At 57.0% G+C, this 23,130-nt stretch overlaps 1 protein-coding gene across 2 annotated transcripts in view; it reads right to left on the bottom strand.

Annotated features, from left to right (window-relative positions):
- Window positions 1-1,891: 1,891 nt before the first annotated feature.
- PRKCD (protein kinase C delta) overlaps window positions 1,892-23,130 on the bottom strand; it is a 26,762-nt gene continuing 5,523 nt past the window's right edge. Inside the window, exons 2-18 of one of the 2 annotated variants that reach the window (XM_023755682.1) lie at window positions 14,883-15,005; window positions 13,580-13,779; window positions 12,227-12,284; window positions 11,886-12,051; window positions 11,760-11,791; window positions 10,569-10,654; window positions 10,180-10,309; window positions 9,474-9,574; window positions 8,828-8,924; window positions 8,533-8,633; window positions 8,244-8,417; window positions 7,965-8,056; window positions 7,304-7,366; window positions 5,725-5,863; window positions 5,373-5,561; window positions 4,700-4,828; window positions 1,892-2,592 (exon numbers count right to left, since the gene is read on the bottom strand). In XM_023755682.1, the coding sequence (XP_023611450.1) occupies window positions 2,434-2,592; window positions 4,700-4,828; window positions 5,373-5,561; window positions 5,725-5,863; window positions 7,304-7,366; window positions 7,965-8,056; window positions 8,244-8,417; window positions 8,533-8,633; window positions 8,828-8,924; window positions 9,474-9,574; window positions 10,180-10,309; window positions 10,569-10,654; window positions 11,760-11,791; window positions 11,886-12,051; window positions 12,227-12,284; window positions 13,580-13,779; window positions 14,883-14,997 (2,031 nt within the window). In that variant the 5' untranslated portion in view covers window positions 14,998-15,005 and the 3' untranslated portion in view covers window positions 1,892-2,433. Of the gene's footprint in view, window positions 2,593-4,699; window positions 4,829-5,372; window positions 5,562-5,724; window positions 5,864-7,303; window positions 7,367-7,964; window positions 8,057-8,243; window positions 8,418-8,532; window positions 8,634-8,827; window positions 8,925-9,473; window positions 9,575-10,179; window positions 10,310-10,568; window positions 10,655-11,759; window positions 11,792-11,885; window positions 12,071-12,226; window positions 12,285-13,579; window positions 13,780-14,882; window positions 15,006-23,130 lie in introns of those variants that run through there. The other variant, XM_023755681.1, reaches the window with a different exon arrangement.

Below are 23,130 nucleotides of genomic sequence, written 5' to 3'. Positions count from 1 at the left end.
CTGGGTCTCCGACAGCTGCTTCCCCAGCCCAGGCTGCTGGCCTTTCCTGGGCTTGGCCAGGCACCATAGGGTACCCAGCATCAGGCCTGACGGGGCTCCCAGAGCCAGGCGCCCCACAAGTAGGCAGGGATTAATGATCCTGTTTCACAGATGAGGAACCTGAGGCCCCGTAAAGAAATGTATGGAGGCCCTAGCTGGTTTGGCTTGTGGATAGAGCGTCAGCCTGGGGACTGAAGGGTCCTGGGTTTGATTCCGGTCAAGGGTACACACCTCGGTTGCAGGCTCCTCCCCGGCCTGGGCCCTGGTCTGGAGCATGCAGGAGGCAATCAATCGATGTGTTTCTCTCACATCGATATTTCTCTGTCTTTCCCTCTCTCTTAAAAAACAAAACAAAACAAAACAATGGAAAAATATCCTTGGGTGAGGATTTAAAAAAAAAAAAAAAAGAAGAAAGAAATGTATGGAGGTTCCACAGAGTATGAGTGACAGAGTGGAACTCAAACCGCCAGCCCCTGTTCCAGGCACCATGTTCTTCCCACCACCCTCCACTAACTTTGGCTGATGAAGCACTCATTTCCCCATTCTTCCCGGGAGGAGACTGGGGCCTCAGAGCTGCAAGGAGGGTGGTAAGAGGCTCTGCGTGCAAACACCCACCATATTTCTGTTCTAAACTCTCTGGACAGGCCCAGTGTGTGTGTGTGTGTGTGGGGGGGGGGGGAGCTGTGTGTGCTGCAGCACAGGAAGGGGACAGGGGTTCCAGGGCCTCCTCTGGGCTCCCCCAGTCCCAGCATCCCCCAGGCCATGCTGCCTTCCCCGAGGTTTGCATTGCTCTTTGCACAGCAGGGATTCAACCCGTGTTTCCTGAGGGTGGTGGGTGGAGAGGGGAGGGGGACATTTGATCTCTGGGGAGAACTGGGCTCCCTCATCCTCAGTCTCCTCCCCTGGCCAGCACCAACCCAATTCATCCTGCTCCTCTCCAGCTGTGGAAACTTGTGCCTCAGCCCAGAAAAGCAAACTTGCTGGAAGTCAGCTGCTTTGCAGCTGGGGCCAGCCAATCAGGCGCGGGGGGCACCTCACCCATCTCTAAGGACAAAGGGCTGAGGGCTGGACCAGAGGGGCTGGGGTGGGGGGCCCCAGGGGGAACATGCTGCCTCAAGGCCTATGCCCCAGGGACAGAAAGAGGGAGCAGAGAGAGAGAGGTGGAGGGGAGTAGGAAGCAGGAGAGGGGAGACACGGAGGTGGCAGGAGGGACTCTGTAGGCCAGGGGACCCTGGAGCATGGCTCTCAGCCACTTGGCATTTTCTCACCTTTTCCTCCTCCCCTGCTCCCCTCCCCTTCTCCAGGTAGGCAAGGGCTCCTGAGAGGTAGCTTCTAGAACTCAGACACAGACGCCCCTGTGGCAAGGACAGGGATACGTAGTAATGAGATGGGAGTTACATCTAACATCACTTGGCCTTGTTCCCATTTTACAGATGAGGAAACAGGCTTAAAACGATTGACATGCCAACGTCTTTTGGCCGTTCTGCAATTTGAATCCAGATCTGCTTGAAGCTTGAGCTGCATTAACTTTCTCTTCTCTGTCCTTCTTTCTAGTCCGGCAGCCTCTAAGCCTTGGCTCACGCCTTCCGGCCAGGCCTTCACCCCCCTGCTTTTCCAGATGGACCCCTCACCCTCCTGAGACACTGTCACCCCATGAGTCACCTGGGCTCTGTAAGCCACCCAGAGAACCCAGGGCCCCAGAGCCGGGGGAAACCCATAAATACAAACACATTTGCATAAAAGCACAGGGTGTGAGCCTGCAGCTATCAGCTCAGTGAGCTTCCAGGACACAGCAGCCAAAAGTGGGAGCAGCCACCAGCTTCCTGGGACAAACAGGTCCCGACAGCCAGGATGGTACCATTTGGTGTTTATTTAGACACACAAATAAAAGAGCCTGGTGGTTCAAACAGCTTGTGCTCCTTTTTTTTTTTCTTGTCATATATATATTTTAAAAGATCAACACATTACCCCAAGTTTTTTCTCTCTACTGAGCAATATATACAGCTTGCTATATATATGTGTGTGTGCGTATACATATATATGCATATATATAATACATTTTTTCAATAGATAACTACATTCAAGTAATGAAACACAGGATTTACAGTTTCCCTCCGAGGGCAGAGGAAAAGCAAATTCACACTCAGTTCACAGAAGAAGTACCATTAAGAGCCCAGCCAGACAGGAGCCGAGGCCCTTCTGGGGGTGAGGGGGCAGGCGGCAGCTGAACTCACCACAGTCACTGCTGCTTGCGGGATGGGGGGGGGGCAGGGGGGGAACAGGTGCTGATGCAGGGGGACCAAGCCTGCTCTGCCCGGGCTGGGTGGGCAGGCAGTGCTGATGGACCCAGGCTCCTTGGCTGGGATGGGTGTTGGGGTGGCGTGTTTGGGAACCTCAGTTTTCCAAGAGCCTCTCGAATTTGGGATTGATGAAGGAGAAGCCAGAGAATGCTGTTTGGTCCATGGAGTCGATGAGGTTCTTGTCGCTGTAGGAGAGGCGCGGCTTCTCATTCAGGAAATCCTGGTCAAAGTTGCTGTAGTCTCCAGGGGACTTCTGTAGGCACAAGGTAGGGTGGGTGAGCGGGGCCCAAGGGGCAGCTTTCCAAGGTTCCCACACACCTCGGACCCCGTCGGGCTGGGCAGGCCACAGCTGTCCTTCGCAGGACCAGAAAAGGGAGTCTTTCCCGCCAGCCTGAGAGAGGCCCAGCCAGAAGTGGCCGCGGTTTCCCAGGACAAGGGAAGCCAGCAGGGAGCCTGTGCCCGGGCCGGGAAAGGGCAGCATGTCCTGAGCAGCGTCTGGCAAACCGCAGCCCAGGGCCAGGCCCCGTCCGCCACCTGTCTCTCAGCTCGTGTTAGTCACACAAGCTCAGACTGGCTTTTATATTTTTCAATGTCTAGGAAAAAACCAAAAGCAGAATAATGTTTCATGACATGGAAATGAAATGAAATTCACATGTCAATGTGCATAAAGCTTTTTGCTTTTAAAAAATATGTTTTTATTGATTTGAGAGAGAGAGAGGAAGGGAGAGGGAGAGAGAGAGAAACATCGATGCATCAACATCAATCAGCTGCCTATTGCACACCCCCTGCTAGGGATTGAGCCCGCAATCTGGGCATGTGCCCTGAATGGGAATCGAATCCGGGACCTCTTAGTACACGAGTCAATGCTCAACAACTGAGCCACACCAGCCGGACAATAAAGTTTTATTAGTACATGACCACACCCACTCATCGACATATCACCTATGGCTGCTTTGAAACCATCTGGCCTGCAGCAACGGTCACCAACCTTTCGGACCTCACGGCCCACCGGTTGGCGACCACTGGCCCAGAGTATTAACTATGGGGCTGTTCACAGGAAAAGCTCGCCAGTTCTGCCTCTGAGGACACAGTGAAATGGTGACAGAGATCTTAAGCTGGTGGCCTCAGGCCAAACCGAGCTGGCAGCAAGTACATCATTTTGACTAGCAGTGGGTTTTAATGGCCTTTGAGCCAATATTTTTAAATTGGGCAATTTGACATAAAAACCCAGATTTCTGGTTTTTTGGGCCCATTTCCGGGCCCATCCTCTTCTGGCGCTGAGGCCTGCTTGGGCCACTCGCCACAGGCCCACCCTTCCCACTGACGAGCTGCCGATCGGCACCCCGCCTGAAATCTGTGGCCCGTCTCTCTTTCTGTCACAGCGGGTCTGAGAGCAGGCTGCTGATTCTCCTGCAGCCGCCTCGCCTGGGAGCGACGTGCCCAGCCCAGGAGGCACCAAGTTTGAGCAGTAAGTGCTCTGCGACCTCCAGGCACAATGATGGACACATCACCTCACACAGGCTGTCCGGCGGGACAGCGCGTCCTGACGGAGGAGGGGACACAGAGAGAAAAGGAGTGGGGAGGTGGAACTGTGACCAGAGAAGGGCCATTGAGTCCGACTCCCGAGGGGCTCGGGGTGCTCAGAATTCTGGCCCCAGCCTTTCTCCGCTCTCCTGCTGGCTCCTTGGTGGCCTCTGCGGATTCGGGGCCTTCGTGTGAATCACCCCTCCTCTACCTGAAACGCCTCCCAGATAGCCCCAGTCCACTTCCTCTCAGATGCTCCCCTTCTATGCATTCTGGGCTCCTGCTGACAGACCCGCCTGATGACAGCTGATCACGTGTGGCCTTGTAACAGCTCTTAGCTCTTGTCCTGTTGTGTCATATCAGGAATGGTCATCTGTGTTCCAGTTTCTTATCTCTGTGGAGCTGGGCCTCCTCCAGCTCTGGGACTGGGCCTCCCACTTTGCCGAGCAGCTCAGCACAGTCTGCACCCAACAGGCACTCAGCGTTTCCAGTATTGATTGGAAAATGGATTGGATGGATGGAGGGACGGAGGAAGGGAAGCCTTAACCCTGATTTCCCTGCACAGCGGCACTAAAAAATGTAGGTAAAGGAAGGGCTGGATCCAGAGTTTCCAGTGTTTGTTGAATGACTGAGTGAGGGAGAGAGGGTGAGGCTGTCAGGGTAGAGGCTGTGACTGAATGTGCCAGGGAGGACAGGGAAGCAGGTTTGCTGGGAGGAGGGGGAGGAGAAAGCATGTGAATGACACAGGAGAGAGGAGGGCAAAGGAGGTGCCCACCCCGAAGGCAGCGGGCAACACGGAGCACATGGCCCCTACGGAAGGAAGCTGGGTCACGTACCACTTTGGGCTTGAAGGGCGGCTCCACCTGACGCTTCTCCAGCAGGGTCCAGTTGATGGTCTTGAAGAAGGGGTGGGTTTTGATGTTCCCAGTCACTCCCAGCCTCTTGGCTGGGTCTCTTTCAAGCAGCTGCAACCCAGCAAGGGCCCCGGTTAGCACCCAAGGGCAGTAGGGAATTGGACCCTCAGCACACACCCAAGCAGACCCAGGGCACCCGGCAGGTGGCTCAGCCCAGTGCTGCTGCCCAGACCACTGGAGCTGAGGGTATTGTCTCTGGCTCCCAGGTCCCCCCAAGACCACAGGCTGTGGATGGGGGCTGCCGGGACTTGAGTAAAAGCAGGGGCTGTTTACTGAGTGTTTGCTGTCTGCCTGGCACAGACCGGAGCATCACACATTTATGATTTCTTCCAACAACTCGGGTTTCTTGCATAGCTCCATTGTGCAGATAAGGAGACAGACTGAGCGTTTAGCCTCAGGTCTGTCTCCTGACCTAACTCACAGTCACCATGACAGGCCGATTCAGTGCCGGCTACTCAGACAGGAGCTCCGGCGAATGCGACGAGAGAGCAACCCCCCACACGTCAGGACCGGAGCGTCAGTGAGGATCCTGGCATTCCCATGACCCCATATTTACCGGTTCCTGCCCCAAGCCAGCCTCGCCCAGGCCTCCCACCTTCTCCAGGATATCCTTGGACTCCTTGGTGATCCAGCGGGGATAATGCGGCGTGTCCACACGGATGGACTCGAAAAGCTCGTCCTCATCGTCACCGTGGAAGGGGGACTGGCCAATGAGCATCTCGTAGAGCAGGACTCCGAAGGACCACCAGTCCACGGAGAAGGAGTACTTCAGGCCCTGCAGGATCTGGGCAGGAGAAGGTGCGGGAGCTGAGGGGTGGGAGCAGGAGCCCGGCCAGGCCTCCTCACCCTCCTGGCTGGTGCAGACATCATCATCTCAGGGAGGCCCTCCTGGCTCCCCCTGCTGAGATGAGGTGTCTGGGCTGGAGGCTGGGCGGGTGCCAGCTCACCTCGGGGGCGATGTAGTCAGGGGTACCGCAGAAGGTGCTGGCCTTCTTTTCCGCAATTATGTTCTCTTTGCACATCCCGAAGTCGGCGATCTTGATGTGGCCGTTCTGGTCCAGCATCACGTTGTCCAGCTTGAGGTCCCTGAGGGGAAAGGAGAGGGAGGGGTCATCAGGAGTCAATTCCGCTCCTGACCCAGCTCCCATTTTCAGTCCCATAAGAACCCTTCCCCTCGGACCAGGGCAGGAGGAAGAGAAAAGGCAGCAGGAGAAAAAGAGGCACCAAAATAGGTGCTTTGGACGAGCCACCCACTGTGTGTTACAGGCTGGGCACACGCCGACCTGCTTTCCCAGCCCCAAATGAATCTCAGAGAGGCCATGTCACTGGCCCAGGGTCGCCTCACTGGTTGCCGTGGAAGTGGCCCTGGGTTCAGCTCTGTGTGACTCCACAAGGGCAGGGACCGTATCTACTTTACGTAGTTGGTTGTTTGAATAATTTATGCACGTGGTAACAAGTACCAGAAAAAGGTGAACAGCACATACAGTCCACCCTCCACTCACCTCGATGGCCAGGCCCACCCTAGAGTGAGTCTAGGTATGGCCAAAGCTCATAATAAACCCTCACTGGTTTGGCTCAGTGGATAGAGCGTTGGCCTGAGGACGGAAAGGTCCTGGGTTCGATTCCAGTCAAGGGCACATGGCCGGGTTGTAGGCTCGATCCCCAAAAGGGGGCATATAGGAGGCAGCCAATCAATGATTCTCTCATCATTGATGTTTCTGTCTCTCCCTCTCTCTTCCTCTCTGAAATCAATAAAAACATATATTTTTTTAAAAAGCTCATTGTAATACCCATCTTACCTCACCTTTTAAAACGTGAGCCCTAATACGCAACACTGTCCCATGGCTGCTATCCACCTGACAACCTATCCTGACTTCACCCACATTAGGGCACAGAGCATGGCCGAGACAAAGACACACAGAGAGAGACACCAGTGTACGAGAGACATATCGACTGGTTGCCTCCTGCTCATGCCCCGGCTGGGGCCGGGGATCAAACCTGCAACCAAGGTACGTGCCCTTGACTGGGAATCAACCCGGGACCCTTTTGTCCTCGGGCCGGTGCTCTCACCACTGAGCCACCGGCCCGGCGGCCTCAGCTGTTGATGAGTGCACAGTAATCTGCTGTCGGATAGGATCGTATTCATTGGGTGGGAATTTGTGGAACCAGTTCCTATTGGTGGAAGCTGAGAGTGCTCCGATGGCTTCAGCACCGAGGTGACTGCACCGAGGGAGCCACTGTGCCACTCGGTCCCGCGGTCCCACCAATGGGCCGAGTGTGGGGTGGGCAGTGAGTTCCCAGCCTCTGGAGCTATGCCAGCCTCCGCTGAGGGGCCACCAGGAATCCTAGCTATGGAGCAGGAGGTTTAGGCAAATACCCAGTTACACTGACTCCGAGTGGAGATGGGGCCATAGCCGGGCCGACTCCACTCAGAGCGTTTCAGAGGACATGATGGGTTTGAGCTTCCCTTCCTGAAAGCTGCCCACACCCCACACCCCCACACCCCCGCTCCCTATCACCCCGTACCTATAAATGATCCCTTTGCTGTGTAGAAACTGGAGTCCACAGATTATCTCAGCAGCATAAAACCTGGACATGAGAGAGAGACAAAGTGTTCTGGAATTTCTGCTGACCAGCCCTTGCTTCTCCCCGGTCCCTCATCCCCACCTCCAGGGGCAGGAAATGCTGCAAATAACTCCATGGACAACCTGGGCCTGATCGAGCACATCTTGTATCAGGCAAGTGGAGGCTAGCAGCCAAGGCAGGAAAGAAATTTATGAAGGAAATGCTCCAAATAAGACAATTTTCTGTGGTAAGAGTGTATGCATTTATATTGATGTACATATGTATGTACATGCATGCACGCGTGTGCGCACACACACACACACACACACACACGGTTAGGGGGTGCATGCTAGCCTGGGGGTCACACCAGCTCCTGTGTTGTGCAGGATCACCGTGTGTGAGGCTGCCCTGGCTGAGGTCCAAGGAGGGGTCAGGAGCCAGCATGTCCGTGCTGTGCACCCAGCCAGAGCTCACCCACCACCCAGGTGTCCCATACGGTGGGACCCGGCTACCCCCAATCTCTCCACCCAGCTCTAGCCCAGCGTGGCTTCTCCAGGGAGAGGGAACAGTGAACGGAGGGCAGACCGGCAGTGGCTCTTCCCCCGACAGGGCCCGTACTTACATGGCCCGGTACAGCTCAAAGCGGCCTTTGTCCTGGATGTGGTACATCAGGTCCCCCCCGTTGAGGAACTCCATCACGAAGAACAGGTGCTCCTGGGGTGGGGAGCGGGGTGAGCAGAGGCACAGGAAGGGGAGGGCCACTGCCCTGGGGGACGTGAGAGGGGGAGACACGGCCCTGCCCGGGGAGTATGAGGCGGGGACACGACCCTGCCGTAAGGGGCTGAGTGGGAGGCTGGGGGAGCGGTAGCTCCTGCGGCAGTGACAGTGGGAGGCCCCGCACCTTGGTCTGGAAGGTGCAGTAGAGGTGGGTGAGGAAGGGGTTCTCCCAGGCGAGCGCCAGCACCCGCTTCTCCACCATGGTGCACTCCACGTCATCGTCGATCAGAACCACGTCCTTCTTGAGGGCCTTGATGGCAAAGAACTCCTTTTTGCCCTTCAGCTCCGCAAGCAGCACCTGGCAGGAGGGCGAGTGGGGCTACTGAGCAGGACAGGCCCGGGCCCAGGGCCAGGGCACCAGAGCCCCACCCGACCAGGTCCCTGGAGCTGCCTCAGGGCCACTGTCCCCTCACCTTCCCGAAGCTGCCTTTGCCCAGGACCTTGTGGAAGGTGAAGTGCTCGATTTTGCACTTGGAGCTGCCTTCCCAGATCTTGCCGTAAGTCCCAGAGTCTGCTGGAGAGATGGAGATGGCACTTCAGACTCAGGTCTCCGGCTGCGGAGTCCCCTCCCCTGGGACCCAGGGGTGGGCTGGGTAGGGGGCCTCAGAGAGGAAGGGGCTCCTTTCCCAGGATGGTGGGAGGGAGGCCGGGCCCCATCCTGGGCCCTAGTGGGAAGTAGGGACTTTCCTGGGGAAATAGGCCCCTTACCTAGGGAAAAATTTCCCATGAGTTCCAGTTTTTTCTCAAAATTCTGGTAGATCCCAAAAGGCTCTGCAGACTCCGTCTCTGGCTTCCGAGGGGTTTTCTGGAAAAGGGGTGGCAGTTGATGGGCCAGACGGTTGGCCATACCAATGCGGGACCCCCAAGCAATACACACACACACACACACACACACACACACACTCTGCCCGCGGCACAGAGACGCCTGGGTGGTCTGGAAGGCAGTAATTACAAACAAAAATTTTGTAAATTGGATACCACCTTCCCAACCCGTTACTCAATAGATGTTTGTGTTGCCTCCACTTGTGATTGATTCTAGAGTTTTAAAGTTTTGTGGCATCCCTTGAGCCCCACCACACCCAACACACGCAAAAAACATACACACCAACGCTGTTTCAAGTGCTTCAACCTTACACCCCCCCACCCCCAGGTTCACGCTCAAGCACAGAACTGCTGGAATAACTGATTTCTAAGGGGGTAAGCCACCTCCCTCCGCTGCCTAATCCTGGAGCTGGACCTTCCAGAAGCGGGGTCTTGGGTATCAAGCCCCCCACTGTGGCTCCCCAGGAGAGGGTGTGAGCCCTGATCCCCAACCCCATGGCCCTCTGTCCCGGGTTCCCACGGCGCTGCCCACCTGGCTGACTTGGTTCAACGCTTCAGCCAAGAGCTTCTGGTTGATGCCACAGAGGTTGGCAACCTTCTTCTGGCACTTATGGTGCACGTTCATGCCACAGTCTGGGGCGAGGGAGAAGCAGGCCCGTCAGGCCCCTGTCCAGGCAGGGCAGCCAGCGGGCCCAGCCAAGGGCAGGGAGGCGTGGAGGAGAGGACGGGAGGGAGGAGGGCTTTGGTGGGGGCTGCTGGGTTTCCTGTCTTTCGAAGAAAATGTATCTAAAGCCACTTCAAATCTTTCATTATTTAAAGAAAAAAATCAAAGATATGGAACCTAATTCTGACCCTTCAAAGAATGTGTGGGCCGACCTAGACAAGTCCCCTTTCCTGCAGGGATCTCCAGTTTCTCCTCTGCGTTTGGGGAGCACCTGCTCTGCAGCAGTGACTCTCTGGGTCTTACTCTACGAGCCCCATGTGACACTTGCGTTTGCAGAGCTCACAGAGGTGGGGCCTCCTGTCCAGGGGTCACACAGCAGGTAAATGGTAGAGCCAGTCGGGCCAGTGGGTAGGGCTCCCCAAGGCCTCCCCATGTGAAATCCCCCAGCGAGAGGGCAAAGGCAGCATCAGTTAAGTGGAGTTTACGGGGTCCAGTGGGTAGGCACAGCTGGGAGTATACCCTATTCCTCGCCCCCGCGCCCCCCCCCCCCAGCCCAAGAGCTGGGGGCACGCACCTTCGCACTTCAGTCCCTGCTTCACCAGCCCCCACAGCAGGCTGCCACAGTGGTCACAGAAGGTGGGGCTCATGTAGTTGTAAACCTTGAACCGGTGCGGCATGTCGATGTTGAACCGTTCTTTCTGGAACTGGGGTAGAGGGATCACAGGTCAAGGGTCACAGGGCAGCTCCAGCCCCTTCCTCAACCCCTAGCTCTCCCCCAACCCCATGCATGGCAAGATGCCAACAGGACTCCACTGGGGACTGGGCAACCCTGAGATCCAAGGAAGGAATAAGAAAAATGGGGGGATGGGCGAGCCCCACAGGGAAGAGAGAGGGAGAGCCCAAGCCCTTCCCACCAGGCCAAGCCCCCAGACCCCCGGATCCCCGCCCTGGACCCAGCCTCACTATGGTGTCCCGGCTATTGGTCGCGGTGCCGGTGCACCGGCCGATGATCTTGTCGATGCATTTCTTGTGGATGGCGGCGTTGCATTCTTGAGGAGGCGCAGGCCCAGGCGGGGGATGGGAAGGCACCGGGAAGGGCAGAGTCTGTGAGCAGGCCCAGTCCAGCCCCCTACACAAAGCCACTGTTCTCCCAACCGCCCACACCCTCACCCCACAGAGGCCTCGGCCCAGAGCTTGGTTTTTCTCTCCTCCTGCCAGCCCTCGAAGGAGGGGCTGAGAAGGATGGGGCAGGAGGATGGCCGATCTGGTGGGTCTCAGAGTTTAGGAAAGGGGTTTAGGAGTCCCGATGGGCAGGGAGGGGGGCAGAAGTGAGGGGCATGGGGGATTGCAGTGAGAGAACTGGAGGCAAGGGAGCCCCCATTCCCTCTCCTATGCGCCAGGACAGCAAATAGCTCCTAAGCGCTCTCTCGTGCACATGCATACACGGACAAATGCACCCTAACTCAGACAGACAGACATATACACACAGCATGTGCAATCATGACAAGGCTTCTTACATAGACTGCTTACCATGTGCCAACCACACTTAAAACACAGCTCTACATATTTTATCCCTCTTGATCTCCACAATGGCACAATTATCCCTATTTTATAGATGAGAAAACTGAGGCACAGAGAGGTTAGGTAACTTTGCCTAAGGCCCTACAGCTAGGAAATGGTACAGCCAGATTCAAACCCAGGCAGTCTGGCTCCAGAGCCTGTGTCCATAACGACCAGCCCGCACTGCCTGGTGTATGCACCCTCGTGGAGAAAGGTGTGCTCATCCGTGGGCACCGAGATGCACACACATCTAACAGAAGCACACGTGCAGCCAGGGGCGTGCTGGTCAAGGCCTGACAGCCTCTCTGGGGGAAAAGGGGCCGGATGTGCAGCAGGGGCTGAATTCTCTGTGAATCCTCCACTGTGACCTATTTCAGGCTACCAATGTGATGTCACTGATTGCCAAGAGTTAGGAAGAGCTACGCAGAATGGGCTTCCTGAACCGGAGCAAGCCAACTCCTGCACTCACTGAACAGAGCTATCGTTCCCACGTGCACACACTGGAGACACAGGCTCTCCCGTGACCACACCCAGGCACTGCCAGGCACACATGCACACACATGTGCATACAAACCAGATTGTGGAGACACTTACGCCTACATTTGTAGCCTTGCTTGTTGAGACCCCTGAAAGGCAAATCCCCAGGCAGGGTGAGAAGGGGGGGCTCTGGGTGTGGCCCTCCCTTCCTCCAGCCCCCTGGTGGGCACAGCCAGCCCTCACCAAACAAATTCTTTGCACACAGAACAGAAGGTAGGCTGCCCGAAGAAGGTGGCGATGAACTCGTGGTTCTTGATGTAGTGGATCTTGGCCTGTTTAATGGCTCCACGGCGGTTCATTGTTGGGAACATGGATTCGTCTTCACCCCGCAGAGACTGCTTGCAATCTGGGGGCCATGGAATGGTGAGGTCAGCCACAGCCACAGAGGACAACACTCTTAGTTCCTCTCAGGTGGCCATGGACAGATCAGTCAAGAGGTAGGAGAGGCTTCTCTACACCCTATATTCCAGACTCTGGCCTTTAAAAACTACACCCCAAGCACGGGTAGGGCAGGTATTACCTTCCGTCTTCCAAGAAATACTGCACCGGGATCAACACCTTGGCCTGGGGTTGCAGGTCCAGCTGCAGGGGTGAGGGTGGGGGTGGGGGTGGGGGTGGGGGGTGGGGGATCAATGAGGGCGGGCCCGGGCCCAGCCCGACTCAGAACCCGCCCCCATGGTTGGTCCCCCAAGGCCAAGGGAGTCCTGGCCTCCTAGCAGGGCACCTGTCTGCCTGGTGTGGGCAGGGACAGGCCCCGCCCCTGAGCCCCGCCCCCACCCCCCCACTCAGGGGTATTATTACATTTGGGGAAGTGAAAGGATCCACCCCACACCCAGCCTGGCCGCCTGGCCTGGGAACAGAGTGGGAAGGGAAACTCCCCACCCTCAACACCACTGCCCTTCACAAGGATATGAGAACCCAGGCCCGCGTCCCCCTGCACAAGCAGAGGCACCGACACCCGCCCACTTTCACACGTGCTGGCTTTCTGTCTGTCAGGGCTTCTGCATGTCCGTCTCCTCAACAGACTGGCTGGTTCTAAGGGCAGGACCCTGCCCTCCCCAGAACCCGGGCCTGGTGACTGACATTGTCCCTCGGGGTAGTGGACAGAGAGCTCAGCAAGTACCGCTGCCTGACTGGCCAAGGGTCACTGCGGCCCTGAGTCAACTCTCTTGTCCCAATGCCTTCAGCCCTTCCTGGAGGCTGATGGTCACAGGTCTTTTTCTAGCGGGGACATCCTGGCTGCAGGGGACCACATGTGACCCTGGGGGGCGGAGCTTCTCTGCCAATGCCGGCACCGGTGGCCACAAGGGCCACATGTGAGTGCAGAGTCCTGGTTTGGCAGGTGAGTGGTGGACCCTCAGCCTTCCCCTTCTCGCTGTTGAAGATCATAACTGCTGTTCCGGAGTGCCTGCCTGGGCCTGGAATATCTGCAAAGATTCCAAACAGCACTGGGAACAACGGGTGCCTCTGAGAAGGGAGCCTGGTGCCGGGGGTTAGGGCCAGACTCACGTTTACCTACAGTGTGGCATGCTTTACTATGGGCACATCCTACCTTCACAAAATCAAAAGGGAAAAAGGTCGTTTCAATAACAAGGCTGGCTCACTTCAGCACCCACCCTGTGCCGGCTCAGCAATCAGCCCTTTACATCCAGCTGCTCGTTTCATCTGAGCCACCAACACTGAGGTAGGGTCTTTTAGCAGCTCCTCCTTTTTACAGGAAAGCCAGGATTTGGTAAATTGCAGTGCTGGGATTCGAACTCAGCTGTTTTAGCTGCAAAGCTGCACCCAGCAGCCATGCTCACTCCCCGTGTGCGCACGCACGCACGCACACACACATACACACATGCACACAGGACCGCAGCTCACGCGCCCCTCACCCAGAACTCGGCCTTGCCGTTGTTCTTCTTGCAGCGCTCGGCCAGCACGGACACGCCCACTGTCACCTCGGAAATGGGCTCCTCAGCTGCCCGCATCAGCACGATCTGGATGACGCGACCCTCGTAGATGTGGGCGTCGAACGTGGACTTCCACTCGGGGTACATGGTGGGCTTCTTCTGCACCAGCGTCTTCCCGCGCTCTGCAGTGGGGCCACGCCAGTCAACTCAGGCAAGGGCCCTCGGTCCCTCCCATCCCAGACTTGCCAGAGCCTTTAGCCGGATAGAATCCGCCTGGCTCTCTCCCGGTGGCCCACGTGGCTGCCCAGTGTCCTTGGAACTGAGTCCCATTGCTCAGCCTGCACGGCTGTGCTCTGCTCACCTCACCAGCCTCCTCCTCTCACAACACACGCCAGAACACAGAACTCTGGCAGCTCCTGCCAGGTCCCATCGCCAGGCCTTTGCTCCTGCTGTTCCCTCTTCCTGGGACCTCGTCCTCCAGTCCTACCTAGATGTCCCCTTCCCTACGCACTTGCTCAGTGAACACGTGCTGAGAGCTGCCACATGCCAGCCACTATAGTGGAGGCAAGGAACATGGCAGAACGAAAAGTTACACCTGGTGCCTGCCCTCCTGGCGCCTCAGTCACAGGCAGAGACATGGGCCAGCTCATGCCTCTAGTAAATGTTAAATCATAGCTGTCATGGAATTGGAGTGGGTAAGGCCAGTTCCAGACCCGCCCATGTAGGGGGCCTGTCCCGGCCTAAGGGGTGGGAAGGCTCCTGGAAGAAGAGACAGCTCAGCTGAGACCTAAACGATGAGCCAGGGCTCACCAGATGAAGGCAGACGCAAGAAGGAATGGTCTTCTCTCCCAGGACCACGTCCCTGACTCCAGCCTGGGACTATGCCTACTCTCAGCTTCCCTTTCACAGGACTCATTGTCTGGCTCCCCCACCTGAAGGAAAGCCCCATGAGGGCAGAGCTAGGCCATCCCTGGAGCCCTGTGATGTCCTCAGTGCCCAGCACAGGGCCTGGCACATGGACATGTGGAAACTGTTGGGTGAGGAGGAGCCAGAGCCTCAAGCCCAATGAGGGCTCCATGCAGCCAGTGCTGGAGGCCCCACAGGCACTTGGTGGCCTCCGCTATCCTGCATCCATAGCTGGGCTGGGCAGGGAGATGAGGATGTCGAAGGATCCCTCAGAGGTTCTGGGGGCACAAGGCTGGGCCTCGCCATTGGCTCCCACTAGGCCCAGACTCCCAGCTCCACTGGCTGCTGCGCCTCTCCAGGGTCCAGCCTCCAGCCCTACCTGTGCTGAGTGCCTCCTTCATCTTCACAGCACAGAAGGGCTGGCTTGCCTCGTCCGCGGCCTGCAGGGAGCCCAGCTCATAGGTGTTGAAGGCGATGCGCAGGAACGGTGCCATGCTGGGGCCTGTGATGGGGTTGTGTAGAAAGAATGGGTGAGGCAGGCCAGCAGGGCAGGGCCAGCGGGAACAGCCCTGGGAGGTGGTCAGGTATCCACTCCCCCCAGAGCTCTCACAGCATTGAGTGTGGTCCACATGGCGCTTAAAACGTTAAAGCTGAGTTTTATGGAAGTCAGGATTTGTGGCATCCCTGGTAAAACTAGAAGATGGGACAGCAGGCAAAAGCTGCTGGCACAGCCCCCTTGGTTGGGACCCCCACTCCAGGCGGGGACCTCCTTAGATGGCTCTCCAAAACCATCTGTAAAGTCATTCAATGCCTCCTTTAATACCCAGCTGAACACATCTACTACTATGTGCCTGGTACCCAGCACGTGCTGGCCAAGATGTGAAGGACAGTGCCCCTTCCTCCCCCACCCTGCCACACAGCCCTTCTTGGTTTTCAAAATTTTTTGCTCCTAAATACCCAGGAAGACAAGCAGCGCCAAAATGACCACATCCACTTTTCAAATGGGGAAACAGTCACTGTGAGGCCAAGCCAGAACCTAAAGCTGGAGTTCCACTGATGAAGCGCCCACTTCGTTCAGAGGCCGGGGCAGTGCAAGGCCCCGCCCCCAGCAGTGTGCCTGACCCTTCTGACCCTGAGCCCCTGGGGGTCAGGAGCCTCTTGCCTTCCCGGAAGTTTGCCTGCACTTTCAAACAAATTATCTCCTAAATATAAAACTATTTTAATGTTCGATGTAATGCTGAATTTGCTTTGTAAACCACACAAGTTGGCCCACACTCCTCCATTCCTCACATTTCTCAAATCAAGGGTCACTTCAGGAGATGACCCTGAGGGTCTTCCGGGCTGTCATTCATGAGGGATGCTCACATGCGCAACCCACGGTTTCACACTCATACACCTACTTGGACACTGGCTTGGGGTGTAGGCACCACATAGGAGGGTTCTCCCTAGCCCTGGTTGAAGGAACACTCACTCATGTATGTGCACATACATATATGTACTCCTACTCCATCCTGAACTCAGGCCACAGAGTGGCGGACTCAGACACTGACCCCTAGCCATGCACATGTATGTGCACACATGCAGCAGCCACCCTGCCCAGGGTTGGCTCCCTTGGCTCCTCCATAGGCAGCCAGAGCAGCAGCGGGTCTGCTGGGAGCTCCCAGCCAGATGAGCTCACAGGAAACACTGACCTCAGCCTGCAGCCCAGCCCAATAGCCTGGCCAGCAGCCAGCGCAGAGAGGAGGGGCTGGCGGGGTGGGGGTGGGGGTGGGGGGGAAGAGCAGACGCCATCATGTCCCCTGCCTGGGCCTGGCTCCTACTCAGAGGGAGTGAGAGGGGGTGTGTGAACTCACATCTGAGCCCCGGCCCCAAAGCCTTCATTCATCCTGAGTCCAGCCAGGCCAGCCACCATGACCTCCCAGTAGAAGGGAGGAGAACCAGCTGTGGGCTGAGCACGCGTGAGTGTGCGAGTTAGTGTGTGTGAGGGTGCGTGTGGTGTGGCTGCACAGCTGTGGAGATGTGTGTGCCTGCGAGGACGTGGAGTGGGTGGCAGGTGGTGGGCACTCAGGTAATGTTGATGTAAAGAGTGAGCTGCATGGGTCTGGCTGGGAGTGGGTGTAGGAGTCTGGGTGAGGGTCCCAAACCCCCAGGCAGAAAGGACATCATGCCCCTCCTGCCACCTTGCCTGGCCCAGCGTCCAATGCGTGGAGCAGCCAGGTGAGTGCTCCCTGAGAGTCCAGAATAACCAGCAGGGCCCCTCCCTGTACAGCATACACTGCTACATGTCTGCACCCACTTCCCTGGGTCCGAGCCCACCAGACATGGCTCAACCTCATGCTTCCTCATAAGACAACCTCCAGGACTAGCTGGGGCAATAACCTGGAGACCCAGCTGGGACAATACAACTGGAGCAATAACCTGGAGACCCAGCTGGGACAATACAACTGGAGCAATAACTTGGAGACCCAACTGGAGCAATAACCTGGAGACCCAGCTGGGACAATACAACTGGAGCAATAACCTGGAGACCCAGCTGGGGCAATAACCTGGAGACCCAGCTGGGACAATACAACTGGAGCAATAACCTGGAGACCCAGCTGGGGCAATAACCTGGAGACCCAGCTGGGACAATACAACTGGAGCAATAACCTGGAGACCCAGCTGGGACAATACAATTGGAGCTATAACCTGGAGTCCCACCTGGAGACCCAGCTGGGGCAATAACCTGGAGACCCAGCTGGGACAATATAACTGGAGCAATAACCTGGAGACCCAGCTGGGACAATAACCTGGAGACCCAGCTAGGGCAACACTGGACTTTCTGAGTGACTCAGGGAATGAGGGTTGAGTAGGAGGTGGGCAGGGACAAAGGGGCTTGGCTCCTGGGGGAGAGGAGGCCAGGGCAGGCCCTGGGGCAAAATAATGGTCAAGCTGCCCGGTGGCAACACCCTAACACCACTGCTGCCCTGGCTGTGGGACTCCATGCAGGGTTCTTGGCCACTTTGAGGCTCAGCCCCCATTCCCAGATGAGGAGGGTCCCTTAGTGCAGGGCCGTCCTGACAAGAACTTGTGTAGGACAAGAGCCAACATCAACCCCACGGGCCTCAGGTGGGGGTCTTTTTAACGCTACCACTACTTCTTGCCTGCAGCACCCATTTCTCACCCGTGCACCTCCCTTCTCAGTACCTGAAGCACTCACATCCCCCACCGCACCTATTCCACCCACCCGCCAGCCTGGGAAGACAGTCCTGACAACCGAGCCCACTTCTCAGTCAGGGCAGCCAAGTCTCCAGGAACACGGAGCTGCTCGCCCTGAAGCAGGGAGTGTGCCAAACACCTGCTGGCGGCTCCTCCTCCCACTGCCTCCCCGTGGGGCCCAGCCCAGATGGCCCACAGACTCCATGACTCCCGGGCCTCCAGGTGGCCCGCCAGGAGCTGTCCACGGAGACCACCCAGTTACACGGAGGAGAGAATGGGGGTGTCAGAGCCCGGGCTGAGCCTCTAGCTCTCTGCAGCCACACGCAGAGCAGCTGCTGGCTCACAGTTAGCTAGAAGCCACCAGGGGAAAACCACAACCACAGTGGGCCCTGGCCCCAAACCTGTACCACCAGGCCACAGTGCCACATGGAGGGAGACCTCCTGGGCCTTGTTGGCAGTAACCCTATGGTTAGGTCACCTCGCCCTAACTTCCTAGGTCTAAAACCAGAGCATGGGTCCTGCCAGGCTCTACCACCTCCTCTACCCCTACTGGACTGCCCGGACCCCAGGAGGGAGAGAGACCCCATGAGCCGGTATCTCCTTCCATCGCTGTGTGACGCTGAGGGGCCCTCGGGCCCTGCACACCAGTCCCACACTGCACAGTGGAGCCAGGGTTGCCCACCTACCTCACAGGGCGTCTGAACACTGGTGGGTGGAAAGGCCAGGAGGTAAAATAACGGCACAAAAGCAAGGTGTGCCAACTATTTATAGCCCCATGCAAATAGGCCCAGGCTCACAGGCCCCAGAGGAAGGCCACTGGCTCAGCCTCGTCACCGCTCTGCAGGGCCATGGAGGTGGCAGGGGCTGGACCCCGCAGAGGGCTCCGTGGGGACCATTTCCTTGGAGCCAGTGGAGGCCAGCCAGGCCTTTCCCAGCTGCCTGTGGGCTCCGAGTCTCTATGCTGCTGCTTCTCTAACCTAAAGTGAAGGCAGCCCAACGAAGCAGAGAGCACTGGACTTGGAGTCAAAGCGTCTGGGTGCAAATCTCCGAGCCCCCACTTATAAGGACTGTCATTTTCTGAGGCCGTGTAATGGCATTCGCATCTTCTATCCCTGTGCAGGTCCAGAAGATGGGTATTTTACTGATGAAAAAACAGGCTCAGCGAGGCTAAGTGATTTGCCTCAGATCACATAGACAGGAAATGGTGGAAGGAGAACTTGAATCCAGGCCTGCCACCTTCTTCCCAGTGTGCCGTGTCAGAAAGAGGAGATGAAGGGAAAGAGGGGGTAGAATGGATAAATAAATGGGCCAGGGGCAGCACACACATGAGGACAGAGAAAACAGAGAGGTGAGGACAGCAGGAGACAGGTACCTGTGCTTGATCAGAGTCTATCCACCCAGCCCCCTGCAGGCTGGTCCTAGGCTGACCTGGAGGACACCCCCTTCTATACAATGAGGGTGGTACAGACCCTGAACTGCTGCCTTCCCTCCTGTCCCAGCTGCTTGGGTCAGCTTCCCGTTTTCAAAACAGGGGAGACTTGGCAATACTGGATTCCAGTCCCAGGGGGAAAAGGCTCCTCACCCTGGCATAGACCAGCACCAGAGAGAAGAGGTGGTGCTTGGCCAGGCCAGAGCAGGGCACCTCCTCAGGGCGATGGAAACCTGCTCCCAGCCAGTCTGGGGCAGTGGGTAAGGCTGGTATCGAGCTGACCAGAGTCGGGCTGACTGGTTGGAGCGCCCAGGACACAGAGGACACATATGCATGTTCCACATCCACGTGCGTGCACATGAGTGTGTTCCAGCAAAGGAGGCGTGGAGGGAACATAGCCTGAGGGGTGGCACCACCAGGAACAGGAATGCATTTTCTAACTGTTCTACAATTGTGTGTCAATTTTTGATAACGACTTTGTTAAAGGGGAAAAATAAAACCCAGCAAGCCAAACTATCTCCAAGAGATGGGCCTTTAGAGACTGATGTGAACGTATAGACAATGAGGGCCCCCCGGCCCGCAGAGCTGACCTGGCCCCTCCGCCCCAGCCCTTCCCTGGCATTTGATTCTGCCTCACAGGCCACAGGGTGATACCCACTGGACAGAGGAGCAAAGGGGGCCTGAGAAGAAAGGCCTTGGCCAGGCTTTTGGAGTGTGTGAACCTGGAGGGAGGGTCCCTTAGAAAGTGTGCCAGGCAAGTGAGAGGTGGCTGGCAGAGCTCCAGTAAACCAGGGTGAGGAGACATCCGCTGAGGCCCCCTGGGGGTCTGAGCTCTGCTCCCTTAAACAGACCCCTGAGGAGCAGAGATGCCCCTCTAAAGCAACCCTCTCCTGCCCAGCCTTGGGGCGGCGCCTGCTGCCTGCCCATAGAAAGCCCCACCAAGACTGGGTGGCGGCGGTGTCAGACTAGGCCAGTGATGGCGAACCTTTTTAGCTCGGCGAGTCAGCATTTTGAAAAACCCTAACTTAACTCTGGTGCCGTGTCACATATAGAAATTTTTTGATATTTGCAACCATAGTAAAACAAAGATTTATATCTTTGATATTTATTTTATATATTCAAATGCCATTTAACAAAGAAAAATCAACCAAAAAAAATGAGTTCGCGTGTCACCTCTGACACGTGTGTCATAGGTTCGCCATCACTGGACTAGGCCCTCCTAGAGATGCAGACCCTGCTTGGACCTGCGCAGTCCAGCCCACAAAGGCCTTGAAGGTTGAATGAAGGAGCGGGAGGGGGTGGGGGGAGGCACACGAGGCCCAGGCGGTGGAAGGAAAGAGGAGTGAGCGGCAGTGTGATCAGCAGCAGGGAGCGGGGCTGGCCCTGGCAGAGTTGCAACAGGGCAGGGGCCGGGTGTGGCGGAAGCTGCCAAGCTGGACAGGCGGGTAGCAGCCTGGCTGGGAGGACGGCCTCCCCAGGCGACCTTCCCCTACGGAAGCAAGTTGAGGAGGCCACAAGGGTTTCACAACCCAGGAAGTGGGCCCAGCGAGAAGAGCAGGGGGTGGGGAGGAAGGGTAAGCAAGACCTTCCAAGGCCCCCACCAGGGCCTGTATGCCAGCCTCTATGTGCCCAGTCCTGTCCTGGGAGGAGGATCAGCTATGGTACCACAGCAGGGGGTGCTCCCCACACCTGCTCCTCCCCAGGACAGGGGCCTCATCCCCAAGGCTCCTTCTCATCCGCTCCCTCACCCCACATACACCAGCCACTGCCTAGACCAGTGGTCGGCAAACTCATTAGTCAACAGAGCCAAATATCAACAGTACAACGACTGAAATTTCTTTTGAGAGCTGAATTTTTTAAACTTAAACTATATAGGTAGGTACATTGTTATTAACTTAATTAGGGTACTCCTAAGGCTTAAGAAGAGCCACACTCAAGGGGCCAAAGAGCCGCATGTGGCTCGAGAGCCGCAGTTTGCCTACCACTGGCCTAGACTCTCCTCCCTTTCCCCAGAGACCCCTCCTCCCTGCCACCACTCCTGGCCCCTTTCTATTCATTCTCCCCATAGCATGGGAGCTCCTGGCTCCCGCTGACCTTGGAGAAAGCCACTGCCTCAGCCTGTGCCCCACTTTCAAGCCTCCCTGATTTTGCATTTGCAGTTCCCTCAGATGTCCCCCTGAATTCCTATGTATCCTTCCAGACAGTTCTAAAAGAAGCCCTGGATCCTTCCCCACTTCCCAAGAAGCCAGGTGCCCCCTGGCACCATGCCCATCCCCTACTCCCCCCACACCCACCCACGCATCCCAGCAGGGACCCTGTGCAGGTGTCTGGGATCCTGCTCCTGCGGAGGACTTGGGTCTGTTGTCTGGGCAGTGTCTCTGCCTCTAGCTCACCCTTCTCAGCCCGTAGAGAACACCTAACTGTCCCAGGGACATTCAAAAAGTCCACTGCTGGGCCCAGCCCACTGGAATTAGAGGGGAATCCGTGGAGAGGCGTGGGCAGCGTGACTGAAACTTGCAGTGGCAAAAGGGGTGACTGACTATATCTTAAGAGCCAATGAAAGACCTGGGCCCTCTTCCCCAGAAAACACATGCATGTGAAATCTGCACATGATGGGGGGTAGCCCACCCCAGCCCCAGGTCGCCCCAGCTCTCCTCACCAGAGTGACAAGACATGCCAGACCCACAGACCTCACAGCTTGGTGGGGACAGTCACATAAATATGTACTTCGAGGAGGCTATGACCGCTGCTCAGGCAGTGAGCAGGATGAAGGGAGGGAGAGGGGCTGGGGCAGCATGGGAGCTGGAGGTCCTGTTGGCTGGGGGGTCAAGGAGAGCTTCAGTCTGAGGATGAGCAGAGGTGCCATGGGCCTGCCCAGCCAGAGGGTCTGGAAGAGTCTGCGAAGCAGGACTTGGAACCCTGGCTGGCATCGGCTCACACCTGCTCTTGCCAGCATGTGTGGGGGGAGGACCTCCTCAGGGCATCGCCCACACCAGGCACAGGTTTTGAGTCCCCCAGCTAGCCGTAGGTTTGGGGACGCCCTTGGCTCAGCCACAGGGAGAAACCCCTGAGTACCTCTGAGGGAGGAAGAAAGGGCCCTTCATGGCAGGACTGAGGACAAGGGGGCCCTCTGTGAGGAGCCCAGGGTGGGGGCAGGTCAGGTCCTCTCCCAGAATAACCACACACATGGCACACATGGCACACCCACCAACCCAAACACAGTTACACACGAGGAGCCTGCCTGCAGTTGGACACGCACACAGACAGCTGCAGCCACAGGCATATACACACGCCTATGACAACTCAAGTGACACACACGCTGAGAAACACACCCGACTCACTGGCTCTCAGGTGTTGACAGACATCCAGGCCCATGCAGACCTCACAGGGCATTACTACACTCCTGCATTTATCGCACAGAGAGATCCACATGCTCAGAGATAAGCACAAGCCTTGAAGAGACCCACACTTGTCTGACTAGGATCTGGCCCCAGGAAAGTCCAAATGTAGCTTTTCTTAAGGCAGCTCCTGGGGCACAGTGGCTGGGAGATGAGGGAGAAGGGAGGGCAGCTGGGTGTCGGGCAGGCTGGGCTTCCCCACTGAGGGAGGTGGAGAAAGTCCCTGCTGGCCCAGAACAAAGTCCAAAGTGGGTCAGGGAAGGAGTGGGAGGGTCAGGGAAGGAGTGGGAAGGTCAGGCTCATTGCCTTCTTGACCCCTGTCTGAGGGGAAGTCAACAGAGGCTGGAGGATGAGGATGAGGATGAGGCAGTCACAGGCCTGGCACACAGAAGGGGAGGGCTTGAACCTGTGCAGGTGGGATGGCTATGCCAGGCACCCCACACATGACCTTCACTGGGCAGAAACTGACCAAGAGAGGTGGAGCAATTTACCCAAAGCCACAAAGCCAACAGGGCCGCTCCCGGGGGAGGCAGAGAGGACTCTCTGTTCTCTAGCCCCAGCACTGTCCATCTGGCTCAGTGGGGCAAGCCATGTGCACGTGT

This window comes from Myotis lucifugus, unplaced genomic scaffold (assembly GCF_000147115.1).
Source record: "Myotis lucifugus unplaced genomic scaffold, Myoluc2.0 scaffold_83, whole genome shotgun sequence".
Taxonomy (NCBI): domain Eukaryota; kingdom Metazoa; phylum Chordata; class Mammalia; order Chiroptera; family Vespertilionidae; genus Myotis; species Myotis lucifugus.
Note: the sequence above shows the minus strand (reverse complement) of the source record. Positions and strands in the feature narration are given on the sequence as shown.